Genomic DNA, 19,132 nt, shown 5'->3' with positions numbered 1-19,132 from the left:
CGCCATATTGTGACTCACCATCGACAATGTTCGATCACAAACAACATGGAAAAAAAATTCGAAGATTAGCAGGTTTTAAAGTAAACGGAGTTTATTTTTTTTTATCGAGGTTTTTCATGTTGTGGTAAGAACTATGATGACAGCAGCTGGTGAGCAGTTTTTTCAGTAAACCAGTAATTGTTATATTTTGACCAGTGGGTCGAGGCGGTTGGAGAATGGAGAGAGTGAGCTGAGGACAGAGGGAGGTGGAGGAGTGTCGTGGGTCAAGGCAGGGCAGAAGCTGCTTGGTGAAGAAGAAGAAGAAGAAGAAGAAGAAGAAGAAGAAGAAGAAGAAGAAGAAGAAGAAGAAGAAGAAGGTGGAAAATAATAATAAGAAGACCTCACCCCTCATAAATTGAAGAAGGAGGTGGAAAATAAGAAGAGGATGGAGATATGACTCGGACGGGATTTAAACCAACGACCTCCCAAATCCAAAGCAGACGTTCCAACCATTACACTACCGAGTCTCGTGGATTCTGATTCAGCATACTTCTTTTTTCACGTAATAACAGCCATTCACAAACACTTTGCCGACAAAATGTTTGTGAATGATATTTAACGAAAACTTTGTAGCAAAATTAAGCTTTGGTAGCTCGCTCGCTATGATCAAGTCAAATACTGTTCACGTCACGTTGGCATGAACAACAGTGCACTTATATTGGGGGTCTGAAGATGGCGGTGCGGCCTTCAACAATGTGTGGTCACTTATATTGGGGGTCTCAAGATGGCGGTGCGGCCTTGAACAATGTGTGGTCACTTATATTGGGAGTCTCAAGATGGCGGTGCGGCCTTCAACAATGTGTGGTCACTTATATTGGGGGTCTCAAGATGGCGGTGCGGCCTTCAACAATGTGTGGTCACTTATATTGGGGGTCTCAAGATGGCGGTGCGGCCTTGAACAATGTGTGGTCACTTATATTGGGGGTCTCAAGATGGCGGTGCGGCCTTCAACAATGTGTGGTCACTTATATTGGGGGTCTCAAGATGGCGGTGCGGCCTTCAACAATGTGTGGTCACTTATATTGGGGGTCTCAAGATGGCGGTGCGGCCTTGAACAATGTGTGGTCACTTATTTTGGGGGTCTCAAGATGGCGGTGCGGCCTTCAACAATCTGTGGTCACTTATATTGGGGGTCTCAAGATGGCGGTGCGGCCTTCAACAATGTGTGGTCACTTGTATTGGGGGTCTCAAGATGGCGGTGCGGCCTTCAACAATGTGTGGTCACTTATATTGGGGGTCTCAAGATGGCGGTGCGGCCTTCAACAATGTGTGGTCACTTGTATTGGGGGTCTCAAGATGGCGGTGCGGCCTTCAACAATGTGTGGTCACTTATATTGGGAGTCTCAAGATGGCGGTGCGGCCTTGAACAATGTGTGGTCACTTATTTTGGGGGTCTCAAGATGGCGGTGCGGCCTTGAACACTGCGTGGTCACTTATTTTGGGAGTCTCAAGATGGCGGTGCGGCCTTGAACACTGCGTGGTCACTTATTTTGGGAGTCTCAAGATGGCGGCGCATTAACTTCAGTCGTCGGCTCGAAATCAGTGTAAGTGGTGAGGGAGCTGAAGTAAACCAATCTCTGGTTGGATGAAAGTAGTAAGTGCATTCATTAACGTTTTCAAACAATTTAAATGCGGTTGAAAACGTTTTATTTCCGTTGTGGGAAGGAGAACACGTGATTTCCAATGACCACATGAGCCTGACGTGTACGCAGGCTATAGGTCTTGGAGGGGACAAATAAGGAAATGCATCCAAGCCACACCAAAAAAAAAAAAAAACAAAGACGGCGATAACAATGAGACAAGTGGACGCCGAGGTGGAATCCGTCGGGGTGATCACCTTACCTTCTGGCGGTCTCCAAGTGGGTGTTTGTAGTTAAATCTGTGTGTTTTAATACATTTTTACATGACGAATGCATCACGGAAGTCCGACTGTATTTCGTGTGAAATATTAACATCCTCCGACCAGATTTCCTACGTCGACAACTCGTGTCGATCTCTTCCCCCTTTTCTGGGCCAAAACTACGGAAAGACCGGCACTCGACTCGACGTCAGCAACAACCGCCTGACGTGACGACCATTTATTATTACTTTTCGCACCATCTGTGTATCATGAGGTTTTTTTGATTGGTTGGTCTGTGACGTAAAATATCGATCGCCTTTAAAACAGCGTCTTTATAATTTTGATTTTCGAACCATACACCGCCCACACATTATCCCTCCTCCCCCTCCCCAACCTTCTTCCTCAAGATCTCTTGTAGGTTTGGAAGCGTTTCCATATCTTGAAGAACTTATTTTGGATGGAAACCATCTCGGCAATGACCTTGAGCTGTGTTTCCTCCCGAATCTCCACACCTTGTCCCTCAACAAGAACTTCATATCCTTCCGACCTTCGATGCAGACATTATTACAAACATTATTAAAATAAATTGACATGTATGGAGAGTTTCACATCATTTATTGTGGACCATCCCGACCCGACATCCTTTCACTGCGTCCGTGAAGTTGGCACCTTCACCCGATCCGAAGGATGCATTGTACTCTGTCAAAGAAAGGCGTCAATCGGGTAACGGCAGGCCCGTAGACAGGGCGCCAGTATTAAGGGGGGCATATGAACTGGATGGGGGGGCACAATTATTACATTTAATATTTTTGATAACCCGGTATACTATTGTATTCATGCAGCATTGACACATCTATACTGAGGTTGCCGTCGCATACTGACCAAATTGATCTCAGCTCGATTTAATATGTTCCGATGTTTTTGGCCTAAAATTATTCGAATGCAGGAGAGCCACAACAAACTGGCACATTCACAATGCAGATATTCAATGATTAGACAATTGGCACCAATTCAGGTGAACTTATACAAGGTGTTGTCAAGAATTGGCATTAGAAAATTAATATACCAGAAATACAATGACTAAACAGGGGAAGTTGGCACCAGAATCAGTGCACTTTGAAATAAGATACAGTCGGCTATGACCTGCGATCATCACGTTAAACTACCAACAGCAAATACGACCAGCCTGAAGATACCACAAGGTCCGCATTTAAAGCAGTCAATTACACAGAGGTAAGGTTATGCACAAAGCACTGGATATGGGATATGGGATATGGGATATGGGATATGGGATATGGGATATGCAAAGCACCAAACACAACATTTAACTTAAACATCAGAAGTACAAAGCAGCCGACCACGGCGGGTGCTGACCACAACCACACTGCAACCACAACCACACACACATCACCAGCAGTCACACACACAATCTGAACTCCTCGTATCGTTTTTATACCGCTGTACTCGCTGTCAGAAGAGCTGCAGGCGACGTGTCTCGGTGTGGAATCTTCTGAGGACCTTCTCCTTCCATTCATTCAGGCATTTACGCGTGAGGTCTCTCTCGCAGGCCAGCTGTACCAGTTGTGCCTTGTGTGCATGGCGCATGGACCGTCGATGGTCAGTGAAGACATTCCTCAATGTTGAGAATGAGTTTTCACACAAGGCAGTGGATGCACCAAATGTTAGTCCAAGTCTCATAGCAGTCACTACACTTGGCATGGCTTCCAGCGTTTTGTGGTATGTTGAGAGGAGTTTCTGTGTTGTCAATCTCTCGTTTGGCTGCTTTTCTGTCTGTGAGCGAATAAACTGCTTTGCAACCACACACTCTGTTTCACTGATGGTTGACTTTGTTAATGCAATGATGTGCTGGAGCAAGTGGGGATCCAAAAACGTGCCATTTTCAGGATTCAAGGCAGCGAGTGAACGGGCGAGTTGTGTGTTGCGCTCACTAAAGCGCTGAGCGATCTCTCCAAGCACAGTGTCAATTGCGCTGTAAAAAACCCTCTGCAGTTCCGTCTTGTCATTGTCGTTGTTTTGTCCTGTAGTCTCCAAAACTACAAACTGTTCCAAGTTCTTATGCATTGTGCGTCTCCGTTTTGGTGGTGCATGTGTAGAAGTGTGAGCATCGTTGGCCTTGTTCCACAGATCAGTGAACTCATCCTCAGAGCGGAGTTTCTTCACGCACTCTGTTGCACTCGCCACCAGTTCCAACCCCGTTAACCAGTCCATGTCCTCTGCCTGCAAGAGTCTGTTAGGGCCATTTAACAACATCAGCAGTTTTTGTACGAAGATAGCAGTGAACATGAAGGCAGGCCCAGAGACTTCCCGCAAAAGCCCAATAGCCTCCATCCTCATCTCTGCACCGTAGGCGCGCTCTGCATCAATCTCCGACAGTAAGGATGTGATATCCTTAAAAGATCCTATGATCACAGACACGGTGGCTAAATGTCCCGTCCACCTTTGATCAAGAAGTCGTTTTAACCACTCACCTTTATACTTGCAGCAACAGTGGGCTTTCTGAAGAATTTGTACAGGCAACAACAAACCTCGAGGAAATCAGTGACAGCTTTCTCTGCTGCCAGTTCGTGGATAACTACCAGATGGAGTTGGTGATTTAAGCAGTGCACATCGGGGATTTCTCTTTCCAATATCTCTTGCAACAACTTTTGCACCCCACCGTGCTTCCCAGCCATTACCGAAGCCCCGTCGTACACCTGACTTAATATTTTTGATGTGTCAAGTCCTGTTTTTGTCAGCTCTGCAATTATTAGGTCTGTCAATGTTTTTGCATCTCCAGCGTCGGCTGTAGCTATTGTGAGTAGACGCTCTGTTGCTTCATTTGATGCCGATACAAAGCGATTGATGATATGTTCTCACATTCAGTGGGGTCCCTTGTCCCATCCACCTTGATGGTAAACCACGATGTGCCTACTTCGTCCACGATGGCATCCGTCACAACATTACTCAATGTGCAGATCAGTTCATTCTGCATTTCCAGACTAGTATAGCTTGCGTTTCGTGGGATATGCTTTATTATTTCAGCTAGCTCGGTGTCTTTTTTGAGTGTGTAGTTTAAAAGCGAGAGGAAGAGCCCACTGTGCCCGTCTGACATATCTTCAAAATTATCAAGGCTCCCTCTAAAAGGTATCTGATTTTTGGTGAGAAATCCCACAACATCTATTAGAGCAGACACATAGTACCGGTTTCTATTTAGCTGGTCAGCATTGAGGAGTGTGGAAATCTCCTTACCACAATCGATGCGCCTCTCATTCTCCTTCCACCTCAAAACACAAGTTAAATGTTCCTTTGAAGTTGTGTGTTTGTGAAACCCCCTGCCTTTCTCAACGGCATGTTTCCAATTCCGGTCGCCTCGCACTGTGAAAGTAGAGTCCACTGGGCCACATGCGGTGTTAAACTTCCTACATGGACAGCAGAATGTGGCATCTGTCTGCACACTGTATTCCAGACATTCATTAGTCTGGTACCACGAGGACACAAACGAGCGACTCTTGTTCTGCAACAGATGGCCAGGGTACCTCTGTAGAACAACTCGATTCGGTCTCTCACTCCCAAGATCATCGGGAAGCGGCTTGACAGTCACACCCGATCCCGAGGCCGCTGCCGAGCATGGCAACTCGGCTACCTGCGCTGGGGCTACAGCCGCAGGGCTGATGTTGCTGGCTTGGCCAGGTTGGTCAGCTTCTGTTGGTATTTCATCGACATGATCGTCTTTTCCTCCTCCTCCTCCAACTCCTCCCACATGTCTTTCATCATCTTCTTCATTTTCGTTGCTTGCATTTTTTCCTTTTCTGAGCCATTTTCGTATATCCATCATCCACGTCTTTTTCTCCTGCTGCAAGCTCATGCTCCGTGACTCGTCCCTCGTGACTCGTGTCACTAATCTCACGACTTGTGAGATTTGACGGTTTTATTTATTAAATGATCCATGCACCAAAAACAGGTTTTATCTGCATAATTTCAAATGTAAGCACGATTGCAAACACACATATTTTTAATTTTTATTATAAAATTACTTTTGTAAGATGGAGGGTTGACAGGTTGTGAAGGTCACGTGGTGCACGTGCACTTCATCTTTAATAATGTAAATTTATGTCTTTTCCTTTATCATATTATCATATTATGACTATATTACATTTATACCTAACTTACAACCAATCAGGTAACCTGCTCAATAGGGTCTCCATATCGAATACGCTGATTGGCTGTTCCTTAAAACTAAATGATCCATGATATATACAGTATAACCACCCACAACATCGACATTCGACACGAGGTCTTGGCTGCTGGCGTTGGTGCTTGCGTTATTATCTTTTATCTTGTGGTCTTGGACTGTATCGTCTTGCCAATTGCTTTTTAGATGCGCTGGCAAGCGCACACTTATCTCTTGACTGTTATTCAAAGAAGGATATTATTAAAGAACAGTTTATCCAAGAAGGCCTCATTATTCACCACACTGAACATCTGGAATAAGGGTTTTAGTTCACACAGGTGAACTCTTAAACAGCAAGGTCACAGTAGGCGCTCGTCCTTAAACACTAAGTTGTTCACAGGGTGCAACAGGGCAGAAATGGGTGGTGTACAAGTGGGAGGGCACCAGATGCGCCATGGGGGGCATTGCACCCAAATGCCCCCCCTAGCGACGGGCCTGGGTAACGGGTTGAATGGGGTAGGAACCCGAATCCGATTCGCCTCTTGCGTCGTTCTTCAGGCATTTTTCAAAATTTTTGAAATGGTACAACCTAAAACTCCCCCCTTTTGAAATGGTACAATCTAAAACTCCCCCCTTTTGAAATGGTACAATCTAAAACTCCCCCCTTTTGAAATGGTACAATCTAAAACTCCCCCCTTTTGAAATGGTACAATCTAAAACTCCCCCCTTTTGAAATGGTACAATCTAAAACTCCCCCCTTTTGAAATGGTACAATCCACAACTCCCCCCTTTTTTGAATTGGTACAATCTATACTTTGACTGGGTAAAAGGTAAAGGGTGCTAATTTTCACAGATATCCTTTTACTGTACGTGTTTGCCCCACGCGCGAAGTGGGGTAAAGTAATTGGTTCACTCTGTCTGTCTATCTGAAAGACATCGGTCTATGCTCGAGGAAATACTTCATTTCAATTGCATTTTATACTTTGAACAATGCAGAACATGCATCGAAACATTAACCTGCAGTTTAACAGGAGTGCACTTTGGGTATGCACGGGATTCTAACCGGTTAGCGATGAAGGAGGCAAAAATGCAAATGGCGTCTTCTGTCATCGAGCCGGCAAGCTGGGAGAAACAATTCACATTTATCGCCACATCTGATGCAATTTAAATGCTCTAATGGCAGCGAAGTGCTCCATTTGAAACATTTGTACACCGCGGCGACATCGCGCTGTTATATAATTGGCTATTCTGTCCTGTGTCTTCTGTCACACTTATGGCCACGTACGTCCCTTTGATCTGAGGGCTACAAATAGAAATTTGTCCAACGTCACAACTCTTCCCATCATGCATGCTAATTCACCGTGTCTACATTTAAATTTTATAACTGCAAAATTGTTTCATCATTCTTAACCTCGACTTTTACTGCCCCCAGCCGCGCGATATCGAGGTATTCGCTTCTTGTTTTTTTCAATGCCTATGGTCCGTAATAAAAATTTGTATTGGGATTAAAGCCAGTGACCAATTGCAAACTAATAGAAGGATTCTAAACAGGAAACTTACTGTTTTTAGGGATGTCATAAAGGATACAAATAACTATTTTAATGCGTCCAATAATGTGGTGTAAAACCATGTGTGGTGTAAGGTGTGGTTACCATCAACAGCGGTAAACTCCTGATTCAATTTTTCTCTCCAACCTTCGAAACTTATTTTATTTCAATTGAATTATATATTTGAAGTATGAACGTTGCAGAACACAAATCACCTTGTTTGCCTTTCCAAAAACCTCCAGTTTAGCAATACCTGGGACAACATTTTATGCTCTCTCAACCAATCAAATTTGTCGAGTGCTCTGAAAACGGAGTAACGGCGAGATTCAGAAAAAAAAAAATTGTGGTGGCTAGCGATACAACCACAGAGCTAACTTCATCCAAAATAACTTTGTTTAGTGCATCTTTTTCTCAATGATCATTCCAAAATCAGGTTTCTCTGAGAAGAGTTGGCAGAAGGTTCAGCTCTGGACTGCTCCATTTTGACCCCCTTGGCTTCGTATGGTTGCAATCGCACCCGTTATTCGAAATTCATGAACAAAACTAGTATAGATCATGCTCGGAAACGCAAAGCAAGAGTTGAAAAGACCCTTCCCATGTCCTTTTTTCAGGACTACACAAGGCGAGGTGTAAGTTGTGTGGACTGTGAGTGTTTTAAATGGGTTTTTTTACCCTCGCCTAAGGAAGCATTGCGTTTGGGTCCGTTTGTCTGTCTGTTTGTTTGTCCGCACAGAACTTTCATGTTTTTCTTCGCAACCACTTGTCTGATTAAAATATTATTTTGGTGAAAATAGTCTCAATCATAATTATGACTTCATAGGTCACTTGGTGGGGCAGCCATATTGTTTTCTTTAAACCTTCAAAAATATTCTTCTCTGAAGTTACTGAACAGATCGAGACAAAATTTTACAGGTATGACTACCTATTGAGGAACAAAAGGATCACACATATGATGTCATAGGTCACATGGTTTGGCAGCCATATTGGATTTACCCAAAAACCTATAAAAAAAATCTTCTCCAGAACGGCTGGACAAATCGAGGAGAAACTACACACAAATGTTCAAGCCTTGGGTGTACAAGTTTGTGAAGGAATAATTGATAGTTCACATGATTTGGCAGCCATATTAGATTGAAGAAAAATATTAAATTCATGTTTCCTCTGGAACCACTTAATCAATCAAAATGAAGCTTCCCATTTATAATCCAGTAGTGATGGGGAATATATGTTTTAAATTTCAAGTTGATCAGACACATGGTCTGGTGGCCAGAATTTTTTTTTTTGTACAAGACTCACTTGGCTGTGCCTGGGTGGGTTTGAGGGTAGAGGAGCAGCAGCTGAAATGTGAATCCTATCCAGGTTCCTCCTGATGACTTCATCTTTACTTTTTGCTTGTTTGGGTTCCTTCTGATGACTCCAATACAGGACTGTTCCTATTTGGTTTTCCATTAGATAATCTGTATTTCTTCCAATTTAGTTCTCCAGAAGATGTCGATGTTGTGCCATGCGGCAGGAGCGGATAGTAACCCATGTGTTCAGAATAGGGCTCGGAGTAATTGTCGACTGCATAATGTAAATCTGAGCAAGGGGCATGGGGTGAAGGGAGGTGCCTGTCACTGCCACAATGCAACAAAGATCCTGTCAATGACATGACAGGAAGGATTGACCAATGAGAACCCAGCAGGACTTTTAACCTTCCATTCAAATAGTCTTTTAAACATAATAATCAGCATTTAAATAAAAGTGGCAATTTCAAGATGGTTAACCATCATTGTTGTGTTCCCGAATGCAAATCGGACTCACGGAAATATAGGAATATGGAGAAATATTATTGATTGAGAGGTGTTGGATTCATAGCATTTACTGTTAATCATTTACTGCTCGTCATTAATTCACATTGATCAGAATCTTCAAAAAACTTTTGATCACAAATCAAAGCAAACTATACATGAGCAGCTTATATGAAATGCTATAGTTGCTAATCCATCACATCGAATTGACTCAGTCAGATATTCCTCTCCACACATCCATAAAGCTAAAAGTCCACCTTTCGGACTGCAGATATGCATATCTCTCAGGATTAGCTTGAAATAAGATGGCTAAAATTAAGGTCAAAGATAGTCATGGAATTGTGTTTTTGCATATTAAAGGAAAGACTCGTAAGATAGCTCACATCACTTGATTTTTCAATGTGTGGTATCTGAAGCACACTCAAGTACAACACAGAGGAATAGCATCTGCCGTTGACAAAACCATGACTTTTTGATTGACAGCCATTACATAAATATGATGATGTTTCTCTCAAAACTTCGTCTTTCTAAACTATTTCACGTAACATGATGAATATGTTCCAGTGCTTTTCTCCTTAATGTCTCCCTTGGCACATCTCTGATCTGGGAACCCTACTGCCACAAATCGCCACTTCATGTCCCGTTCTCCGCCACTTGTCACTGCTAGCCAATCGGGTGCACCCGTGCAGTGTCCTTTGCGGCCCTGACAATAGTTCCCATGTCCACGATGATGATGATGATGATGAAGAAGAAAACCGTCGCTATCGGTAATTATTTTCAGACACTTTGCAATGCTTTCTTCCATAATTAAATTTGAATTGTATCAACATTGTTCCAAACCTTCTTACCTCTTTTTTTTCCCCTCCCACTCCCACACATTTACTTGTCATCTTATTACAGGATTTGGGTAGTCTGGAACATTCCATCTTTGTACTTCTTGGATTCTCTGCCAGTGTCAAAAGAAGAGCGAAAAGAAAGTCAACAGAGGGGAGAGTTTCTTCGTGTTGTGAGACCAACGGTAGGGGTCGGGGTGAGAGCCACGTCTGTTGGTGGTTTTCATGACACGGTGATACCGAAGATTTGTGGACAGCTTAGTTGTAGGTAGATATAAATCACAGACCGATTTTAGCAAAGAGAACACAAGGACAGTCATAGGAAAATGTTTGTTTGACCCATCATCCCAGAGCCAACCAAAACTATTAAAACGATGCACACGAATACCATTTCCTTTTGTAGTCTTTCAAATGAAACCACAAGTTGGTATCTACAAAAGGAAAAGGCACCAAAACAAAACAAAGCGTCACCATTTGAAATTATCCCTTCGTGCCAGTTTTAAATTTTTATTTACAAAAAAAAAATTGCTCAATGTTAAACTACTACATGACAAAATGATGCAGGAAAGCTTTTAATGCATAGACTAACCTCTTCACTGCCATTATGGCACGCAGCTGCTTGCCAACCACAGAGGACTTCAGGCTCAGTGACAAATATCCACAGTGCTGGCAGGATAGCCCTGGGGTATGCACACTGGCCTCTGAGCTGTCTACCCTGGGTTTGAATCCCGACCCAGCTATAAACTGTCATCCTGGTTTTTCACAGGCAGGGTGATTCATCAATGTGTGTACCATCCCTCAGATGGACTGGGTGTCCCATCTGCCAGCATTAGATGGTGTATATTAAAAATACCATGGTGTTCTTTGCGATGAGGAGAGCTATCGCTGGCACCCTGGCCAAATTCCAAAGTCCTGCTCTAATATACAGGGTCAAACTGCATCAGCAACACAATTGCATCCCCAACAAATGGTGCTACACACAGTCATGTGCTGCATACGAAAGAAGTGTATCCACAAATCGTGAAATCATTACAACCGGTTGATACTACATTATTGATTATCAAGCAACTTCTTCTGTTAAAATTCATGAAAAAATACAAAGATATCTTTTAAATTGCACAAAACCGCAACATTGATGGTACACTACCGGTCAGAAGTTTTAGAACACCACCGTTTTTACAGTTTTTACTGAAATTTAAGCAGTTGAATGTTTCAATGTACTCTGAAATTAAAGCATAGAACAAATAAACAATTGCAGATAAAAAATAAATCATGGAATCGTTTTGTTGAACAAAATTTAATCTAAATTTTTGACTCATCAAATAAGCCACCTTTTGCAGACATAACAGCCGAACATACTCGTGGCATTCCTTCTCCAATGGAAATCAAATATTGTTGGGAAAGTTCTTCCCAACACTGTTGCAGAAGTTCCCACAAATGTGTTGCACTTGTAGCTTGCTTTGCTTTCACCCTTCTGTCCAGTTCATCCCAAACCTGCTCGATGGGGTTTAAGTCTGGAGATTGTGCTGGTCATTCCATGATTTGAAGCCTACCATCTTGTTCTTTTCTTCTAAGGTAGTTCTGACATAGCCTGGAGGGATGTTTGGGGTCGTTATTTTGCTGGAGGATGAACCCCTGACCAACCAGGCATAGACCAGAGGGTATTACATGGCGCTGCAAAATGCTGTGGGAGCCCTTTTGGTTAAGGGTGACAGTCACTCTGTGCAAGTCGCCGACTCTAGATCCAGCAAAAGAGCCCCAGATCATCATGCTTCCTCCTCCATGTTTGAGAGTTGGTGTCACACACTGAGGAACCATCGTTTCGCCGATTCGACGGCGTACAAAAACCCTGCGTGATGAACCGAATATTTCAAATTTTGATTAATCGGTCCATAAGACCTTCTTTCAGTTTTCAGTAGTCCACTGGTGGTGCTTCATGGCCCAGGCAAGCCTCTGTTTCTTCTTTTTCCATCTTAGCAATGGCTTTCTTACTGTCACTCGACCTGTCAAACCTGCAGCTCGAAGTCTTCTCTTCACAGTTGAAACTGAGACTTCCGTACTTCGACCAGTGTTAAGCTGTGATTGAAGCCGCTGTCCTGTGAGCCGTCTATCACGCAAGCTGTTGACTCAGAAACTTGTCTTCTGATTGTGTTGTGGCTTTGGGTCTGCCAGACCTCTTCCTGTCAGAGTTTCCTCCAGTTCCCAAGTGCTTTTTGATGGTGTCGGAAACTGTACTCACTGACACCTTGGCTTTCCTTGCAATTTCTCAAAAGGAAAGACCTGCACTTTTAAGGGTTATAATGGTCTGTCTGTCTTCCTTTGTTAATTGTCCTTTTCTTGCCATTATGACAGCAATATACTACTTCCTGCAGTGCAATATTGTCCAAATTATGCTTCAGAGGGTGTAGCAACACAGTTTGTTCCAACACTGCTTTAATACAGACAGAGGGTTTGCAACTCATCAACAAAAGTTGGGACACCTGTAGGAATTGTTTGCATCAACTTTCAAGACTTAATTTACTTCCATTGCTGCAGAACAGCTGCAGTTGCTAACCCATTACTTGTTCCCTGAAAAGGGCCTTTTTAACAACTTTGAAATTTACATTATTTTTCAGTTTTTCGTAACCTAAACTTTTTTTTAAACCTCTGGCAGTTTACCCCTTGGCTTTGCACCAATTCAGGTTATTCACTGGACTTGAACTGCTTAAATTTCAGTAAAAACTGGAAAAATTGGGGTGTTCTAAAACTTTTGACCGGTCGTGTACGTGAGATAGCAGTGAAGGGTTTAAACAAGGATTGTTGTGGGGGATGAAGAACGACCTTGTGCCAGTTGCATCAAACTTTCTGAATGTCCCACCTGAGCTTTGAAGGGACAAAGATGAAAGTCTCACCATGTTCAGCAGTTAGTATTATGATCAAGGCGGTGCAGTATTATTGAGTATACATCGTGTTTTCTTTCACATTAAATATTTATCCAATTCGAAATTATTTTGCTGGTTTTCCTTGTGGTATAAATTGTCTGTCTGCTCGCTTTTCTGTCTTCTAAATGCGGACTCAAACAACCTCTTTGACGCTCTGGAAAACCCTCCTTTCCTCTGAGATGACCACATTTTCAATACAATTCCACACCTCGACAAGCCGTCAGCAGCAGATTCCTTCTCCACTGACCTGAAAAGGATCACATATTGGTTTAACATTTGGAAGATACCTTTCAATTCAGGAAAATCTCACATTTTCACCCCGTCTTTCCAGAAGGATCATCAAACAAATCAACCTATATCCAATCAACCACCGGAAGAAGTTCAACGTCTTGAACCTCTGGGCTTCACCATCAAATACAACTTCACCTGGGCAGACCATATATCAAAGCATGCTTCAAAAGCCAGCTGCAGACTGAGCATCCTTGGTGAATCTGAACTCACAGGCTGAAAGAGCTTTGTGTGTAGCTCATTGGAGTAATGCACTTGCATGCTGGCTGGTATCCACGCATCACACCTGCCTCTCCTGGATGTTGTGAAATCCAAAGTTTTTAACATCATTGGAATTTTCTACAAAGCAGCAATACGGGGCCTGCTGCTCTCACATCATGGACAAGTTTCAGGCCTTTGTTTTCTCTCAATTCACCTTTGGTCTTGCTTTCTCTGTCTGTCCCATCTCCCAACGTAATTGTGAAACTCCAAAAATGCAGGCTCACTTCCACTTCATTATTCCTTTCTCCTCCCACATGTAGAACCTCTTTCCTCAGTCTGTTCAATCACACCCTTCCTTCCTCTTGTGGCTTCAACTTGGCAGTTTACCCTCAGGTCTTCCTCCTCCCCTACCCAAGATATTTTCTATCCACATTAACCTTCTATCTCTCACCATATATTTGCAGATTGTTACATTTCCTTCTCTCCTCTTCCTGGTGTTCTTTCATCCCCTTGTTGTAGCGACTTATCTTCTCATTGCCCACTGCCCTACAGTAAGTGAATTGCCTCGTATCCTCCATAAGCCTAGCCTTTGTAGATAAAATAAAAGTTCATGGGATAGATATATCAGTGAAGTTAAACGATAAACATTTTCAGAATGTTTGACCAAAAGCAAACAGTGGAAGTTAGTCTTAAAACAAGACAGTGATGGGCCAAGCAGGAAGAACATTGGAAATGCATGCCAGAGGTCATTGGTTCAAATCCAGCTGAAGATAGTATTAAGGATTGGGATGCCAAGCTTCTACAAACCAAGCAAGTTATAATAATTAATATCATTATTCAGTTGTCAGTAAAAAACAAACAAACCCAACTTGTTCAATAATGATCTTTGAAGGAGGTAATGTTGTTTTGTTCTACATGTGGTCCCAATCTACTGTCCTGGTTGAATCTCAGTGCTGTCAGGGCAACTTGGGGTTGGTGTGAAAATAGTATCGATGATAAGGCAGGGTCACTCAAAATCTCCCTGACTTGAATGGCATAATTTTAACCATTTTGTTGGTACATTATCAATGTCATTGCCTACAATAACTTGCAATTTTTCAGAAGCTGAAAAGAGAGATCAAACCTCTTGATTCTTCCACTCCTTTTACACCTCTGTCCCTTGAAGAACGTGATCCCGCCGATGTGAGAGGTCAGGGTTTCAAATTAGTGCATCTCAACTTTCACATTCTGTCGTTTTATCATCACCGAATGTATTTTAATATCTCATGGAAGTCTCAAATAACGTGACCTTTCTTCGTCCTTCTATTTGGCATGCCACTTTGTTTGCAGGATCACTACTGCATTGCCGTGACACATACTGTGGATTGCGATCTGAAGGAAACCGTTTCATCTTCGATAAGGACTTGTGATTGAGATTGGGGTTTGCTTTGGGAATGGATGATAAAAGACCATTTCATTGAACAAAGGCAAAGCTCCAAAGTTTTTTGACTTTTGAAACATTAACTGTAAGGATGTAGTCCATCCATCTGTATTAATGTAAGATTTCCACTTCCCCCTTCTTTTTTTTTTTGAAAGTACAGTAATCATTGTTACTGCATCATGTTTATCTGTCTACCAATCATAAGTTATTCCTTCAGGTCACTGTGTGTGGCTTGAAAAGTCGTGGTGTCGGACAGTGCAGCGTTATTTTTAAAATGTGAATTATAGATCCACTAGAGATCTCACCCAGTGCCCCCTCACCTCTTTGGCACGTTCACCGTGGGTAAGCAGGCCTGTGCAACTACTTATGTTTCCATTTCCTAAGTTAATGTCAGTAATGTTCATGAACAACTCTGTTTTTTGGCAAAAAGTTGAACTTGAACTTCCATTTGGAACAAACAAAAACATTAAATGGTAATTTGATGATTATTCTTAAGATGTATCGAGGGGAAAAAAAAGCTCCATTTTTTGGTACCTTTATTGATATTTGTTATGGATCAAAAATATTTCAGTTGAAATTGAGTTGTATAGGTTTCCCCACCACCTGTCACTTGCTGCCAAATCAAGACATTAAGATACCTCTGTCCTTATGCACTTGTTTTAACTCCAATTTTTTTTTTTGTTCAATTCTGAGGAAACTTGTGCAAACACCGGTACCCACATGATGAATATTAAGGCGAGATACCACTTTAGTGTGCACTCTCTTCCATCTTTGGGATGCAAAGAAGATCTGTATGTGTGTAGAGACAACTAATGGCTCTTGGTGGGCTTGCCAAGCAGCTTCTGTAACTGTAGGAACAAGCAAGCAAAAAAAAAAAGTCACCAATTATTATCCTCACCAAACCTGGAAAGCTGTTCCGAATGGAAATCTACAAGCAGGAATTTAGTGGGGTGGGGGGATGGTGGTGGTAATTTTATTTTACATTCGAGCCGCTAAAGGAGCTGGGTTAGTTCCCTTCAAGTACCAATCAGATATGAACATGTTAATGCAAAATAGAGTACGTGTACACATTTGCTGATCCATATCCAATTGCTGATCCAAGCACAAGTATGATGCTGATATTACAAGCTAAAATAATAATTTTCTGATCAATGTCAAATATATTTACAACACACCAGAGCAGATAAATCAAACTATATACGACAAATAGACTATGTGGCAACAGTGAGAAGAGCAATTGTAAAACACCAAAGTGTAACCCATTAGATTATGTCACAGCTGGCAAAACACCGATCGCCCACTAAATTTCAATGTGCTTTATAGAAAAGTCTCGTCTTTCACGATGTATATTGTTGCGGTTCTACAAAAATCACATGCCTTCAAGGCAATGGCACCCAACATACAGTAATCCCCAGGCAGATATTTCGTTAGTCCACATGCAGTTTGACCTCATGCAGTTTGACCTCTCCTCATGTCTAGTGGGTTAACAGGATGAAGTGCGTTGTGTGGGTCTTGTAGTTAGGTCTACTAACTATCTCTATCTCATATTCTGATTTATACTCCAACACTTTCCTTTTAGCCATGGTACAAAACAAGCAAGCAAGCACACACGCCATTCAATATGTGATTGGTAATAAGTACACCACAATGCCTCCCGTGGCTTGGGACCACCAAACTCCCTCCACTACACGCTACACATCCCACGCATGGGCATCGCGTGCCATTATTTCGTTCAAATCTGCGCGCCAATTTCCAACTAGCATCTCACCTTGCTTCGCACCTCGCTCACCAAACCACACCACTTCGACCACAAACGCCTCCCGCACATGGGAAAAAATATTCCCACACCTCCTCGTACCTCTGCATCGCTACAATTCGCCACTTTATACAGGGTGTCCCAAAAAATATATACAACTTTTCATCTGCAAAGAGGATGGTCATAACATATATTTTTAAAAAAAGATATATGGCTGGATAGAAAGCTGAGAGGTTGAAGTTTATTGTACCAATGTCAAAATTGCCACCAAGATTTAAATTTTGGTAAAGAATCCAATTATCCAACCAATTATCCTATACCAACCAACCACCACCCACATGGTGACTTTGAGAACAGATCGAGGCACCAGTTCATTTGATGCATTGCCAGGATTTTCAGTTCCCCAGTACCGAAAGTTTTGCTTGTTTACCTCCCCGGACAAGTGAGCATGGCATTCGTCCGTCATGTGAAGTTTTTTGAGGAAGTCTGCATCTTCCTCCAACTTTCCTGAGAACCAATTTGCAAAGTCTAGTAGTTTGCGTTTCTGTTAGGGCAGCGGCTCGGGATCCAAAAGGTCCTGAGTTCAAGCCCCGTTGGACCACTGAATTAATACACCAGGGGGTTGACTCAGCCTGTCATCCTTCAGAGGTCGGCAAAGTGAGTACCAGTGCACTGGGCTGGTGTATACCCCGGTTAAAATAGGTGTACCATATCCCTGTGTCGTAAGAGGCGACCAGGGTTGCGTCAGGAAAGGCATCCGGCGTAAAACATGTGCCAAATCACGATGCGGATCATACGGATGATCCGCTGTGACGACCCCTAACGGGAGCAGCCGAAAGAAGAAGAAGAGGAGGAGTCGTTTGCGTTTCTGTTGATCAGTAAGCACCGTTTCCGTTTGTCTTGGCAGAAAGTCGGCGAATCGATTTTTTTGGGACTCCAAACAACCGCCTGTCTCACCATTTCCACATTTTCTTCACTACGACCTGTCCTCTTCCGACCACTGTGACCCTTGTGAAGGTCACAGATGGTTCCCACATTGGTAAACTTTGCGATGGTGTACTTTATTGTCCGAAAGTTTGGTGCATGGCGCAAGTGGATACCGAAATATCTCGAGTAAAGACGTTGCACCTGTATGGCACTTTTCGTCTGGTACCAAAGTTCAACAATTTTCGTCCGTTGTACGGTCACTCTTGGAATTTTTCTGGCGCTTGCTTGGTATCAAAATAAACTTCAGGGTCTCTGCAACAAGAAATGAAGCATTAGTGACAAAATTACTGCTTTTTTAGGATCAAACGAAGCATTTTAAAAGTTGTATTTTTTTGGGACACCCTATATAGAGGAGTACTGCACGACTCGAGCTGTCCTCGGCACCGCGCGATGCTGGGCCAAGCAACAGACGTGAATAGCTTGACCGAATCTCACCGGGAATGTCCCGGGTGAGCATACGGAATTGATACAACCCTCATCCAGTCACCAGACCAAGACAAGACAGGGGCAACGAGGAGGGGTCGCAAGAAGGGTGATCCAGGACTTTGGGGCCCAGTGTGCATTTTGGCTCGGGGCCCGGGTGTGCATTTTGGCTCAAGAGAGGAGGCCCATGAGTGGTGGGGAAAGTCCGTTGCTATTCGACATTCAGACTGCACTCGGAGCACGTTCAGGGCCAGAGTGCTGGCTCAGGGAGCATTCCCTATGTTGAGTCAAGAGCTTCGACCCATGCCAAAGCGGATGGGAAACTGAGACAATTTCCAGTCCTGGAGCCTGACAAGGCGTGGCTAGGGCCTCTGTGGCCCAATAGAAAAAGAGGATTCGGGTCACAGCGTATCGCTTTGGGTTATCACCCCACCCTTTGCCCAGGGCTTATAAAAGGGGAGGCGCGGAGCCGTTAGCTCTCTTCTCTTCGTTTCCTCTTCTTCGCTGCCTCCCCTTTGCGCGCTGCCCTGCTCTTGGTGTGCGATTGCCAGGACGTTCTTCTTCTTGAAAGCCTGATCCGGGGTGATGGCCGAGACACCCTGCCATGCTATTAATGTTCCACCACCCCCGTGCACCAGGAGGACAAGTGTGGAATGCATGTTGCCACGAACCCTGGCAAAGCAATTAAGCAGGAAATAACGCGCCATTTCACAGGGTGGGAACGCTCGGCAGAGCATCCCGCAGAGGTACATGCTACATACACAGATCTTTACATGGTTAGGTTAGGGACCTTTTGCCTCACGCATCTGTTCTCCTCTCTCTCGATCCACCTCCCTATCCTGTCTTCTTTGAACGCACAAAGAACATCATTACTGACTCGCAATCACATTTTCCTCTTGCCCGATACCGCACCACC

General features: G+C 43.3%; 2 protein-coding genes across 9 annotated transcripts in view; one reads left to right on the top strand and one right to left on the bottom strand.

Annotated features, from left to right (window-relative positions):
• The first annotated feature begins 1,479 nt into the window (after window positions 1-1,479).
• Window positions 1,480-19,132, top strand: part of LRMDA (leucine rich melanocyte differentiation associated) — an 18,102-nt gene continuing 449 nt past the window's right edge. The window contains exons 1-8 of one of the 3 annotated variants that reach the window (XM_085870368.1): window positions 1,480-1,583; window positions 1,752-1,898; window positions 2,006-2,106; window positions 2,287-2,415; window positions 9,984-10,154; window positions 10,288-10,417; window positions 14,732-14,819; window positions 14,960-19,132. The exon at window positions 14,960-19,132 is cut by the window's right edge and continues 449 nt beyond it. In XM_085870368.1, the coding sequence (XP_085726494.1) occupies window positions 1,833-1,898; window positions 2,006-2,106; window positions 2,287-2,415; window positions 9,984-10,154; window positions 10,288-10,417; window positions 14,732-14,819; window positions 14,960-15,039 (765 nt within the window). In that variant the 5' untranslated portion in view covers window positions 1,480-1,583; window positions 1,752-1,832 and the 3' untranslated portion in view covers window positions 15,040-19,132. Of the gene's footprint in view, window positions 1,634-1,751; window positions 1,899-2,005; window positions 2,107-2,286; window positions 2,416-9,983; window positions 10,155-10,287; window positions 10,418-14,731; window positions 14,820-14,959 lie in introns of all 3 variants that reach the window. The other 2 variants (XM_085870370.1, XM_085870369.1) reach the window with 2 other exon arrangements.
• The window catches only part of LOC147032606 (coiled-coil and C2 domain-containing protein 1A-like), a 109,637-nt gene continuing 105,662 nt past the window's right edge, over window positions 15,158-19,132 (bottom strand). For all 6 annotated transcript variants that reach the window (XM_085870355.1, XM_085870360.1, XM_085870357.1 and 3 more), the window contains one exon: window positions 15,158-15,898. In XM_085870355.1, coding sequence (XP_085726481.1) covers window positions 15,860-15,898 — 39 coding nt within the window. In that variant the 3' untranslated portion in view covers window positions 15,158-15,859. The remainder of the gene's footprint in view (window positions 15,899-19,132) is intronic.

This window comes from Eptatretus burgeri, chromosome 2 (assembly GCF_056783735.1).
Source record: "Eptatretus burgeri isolate ZD-2024b chromosome 2, Ebu_testis_v1, whole genome shotgun sequence".
NCBI lineage: Eukaryota > Metazoa > Chordata > Myxini > Myxiniformes > Myxinidae > Eptatretus > Eptatretus burgeri.
This window is presented reverse-complemented; position numbering and strand designations above follow the sequence as displayed.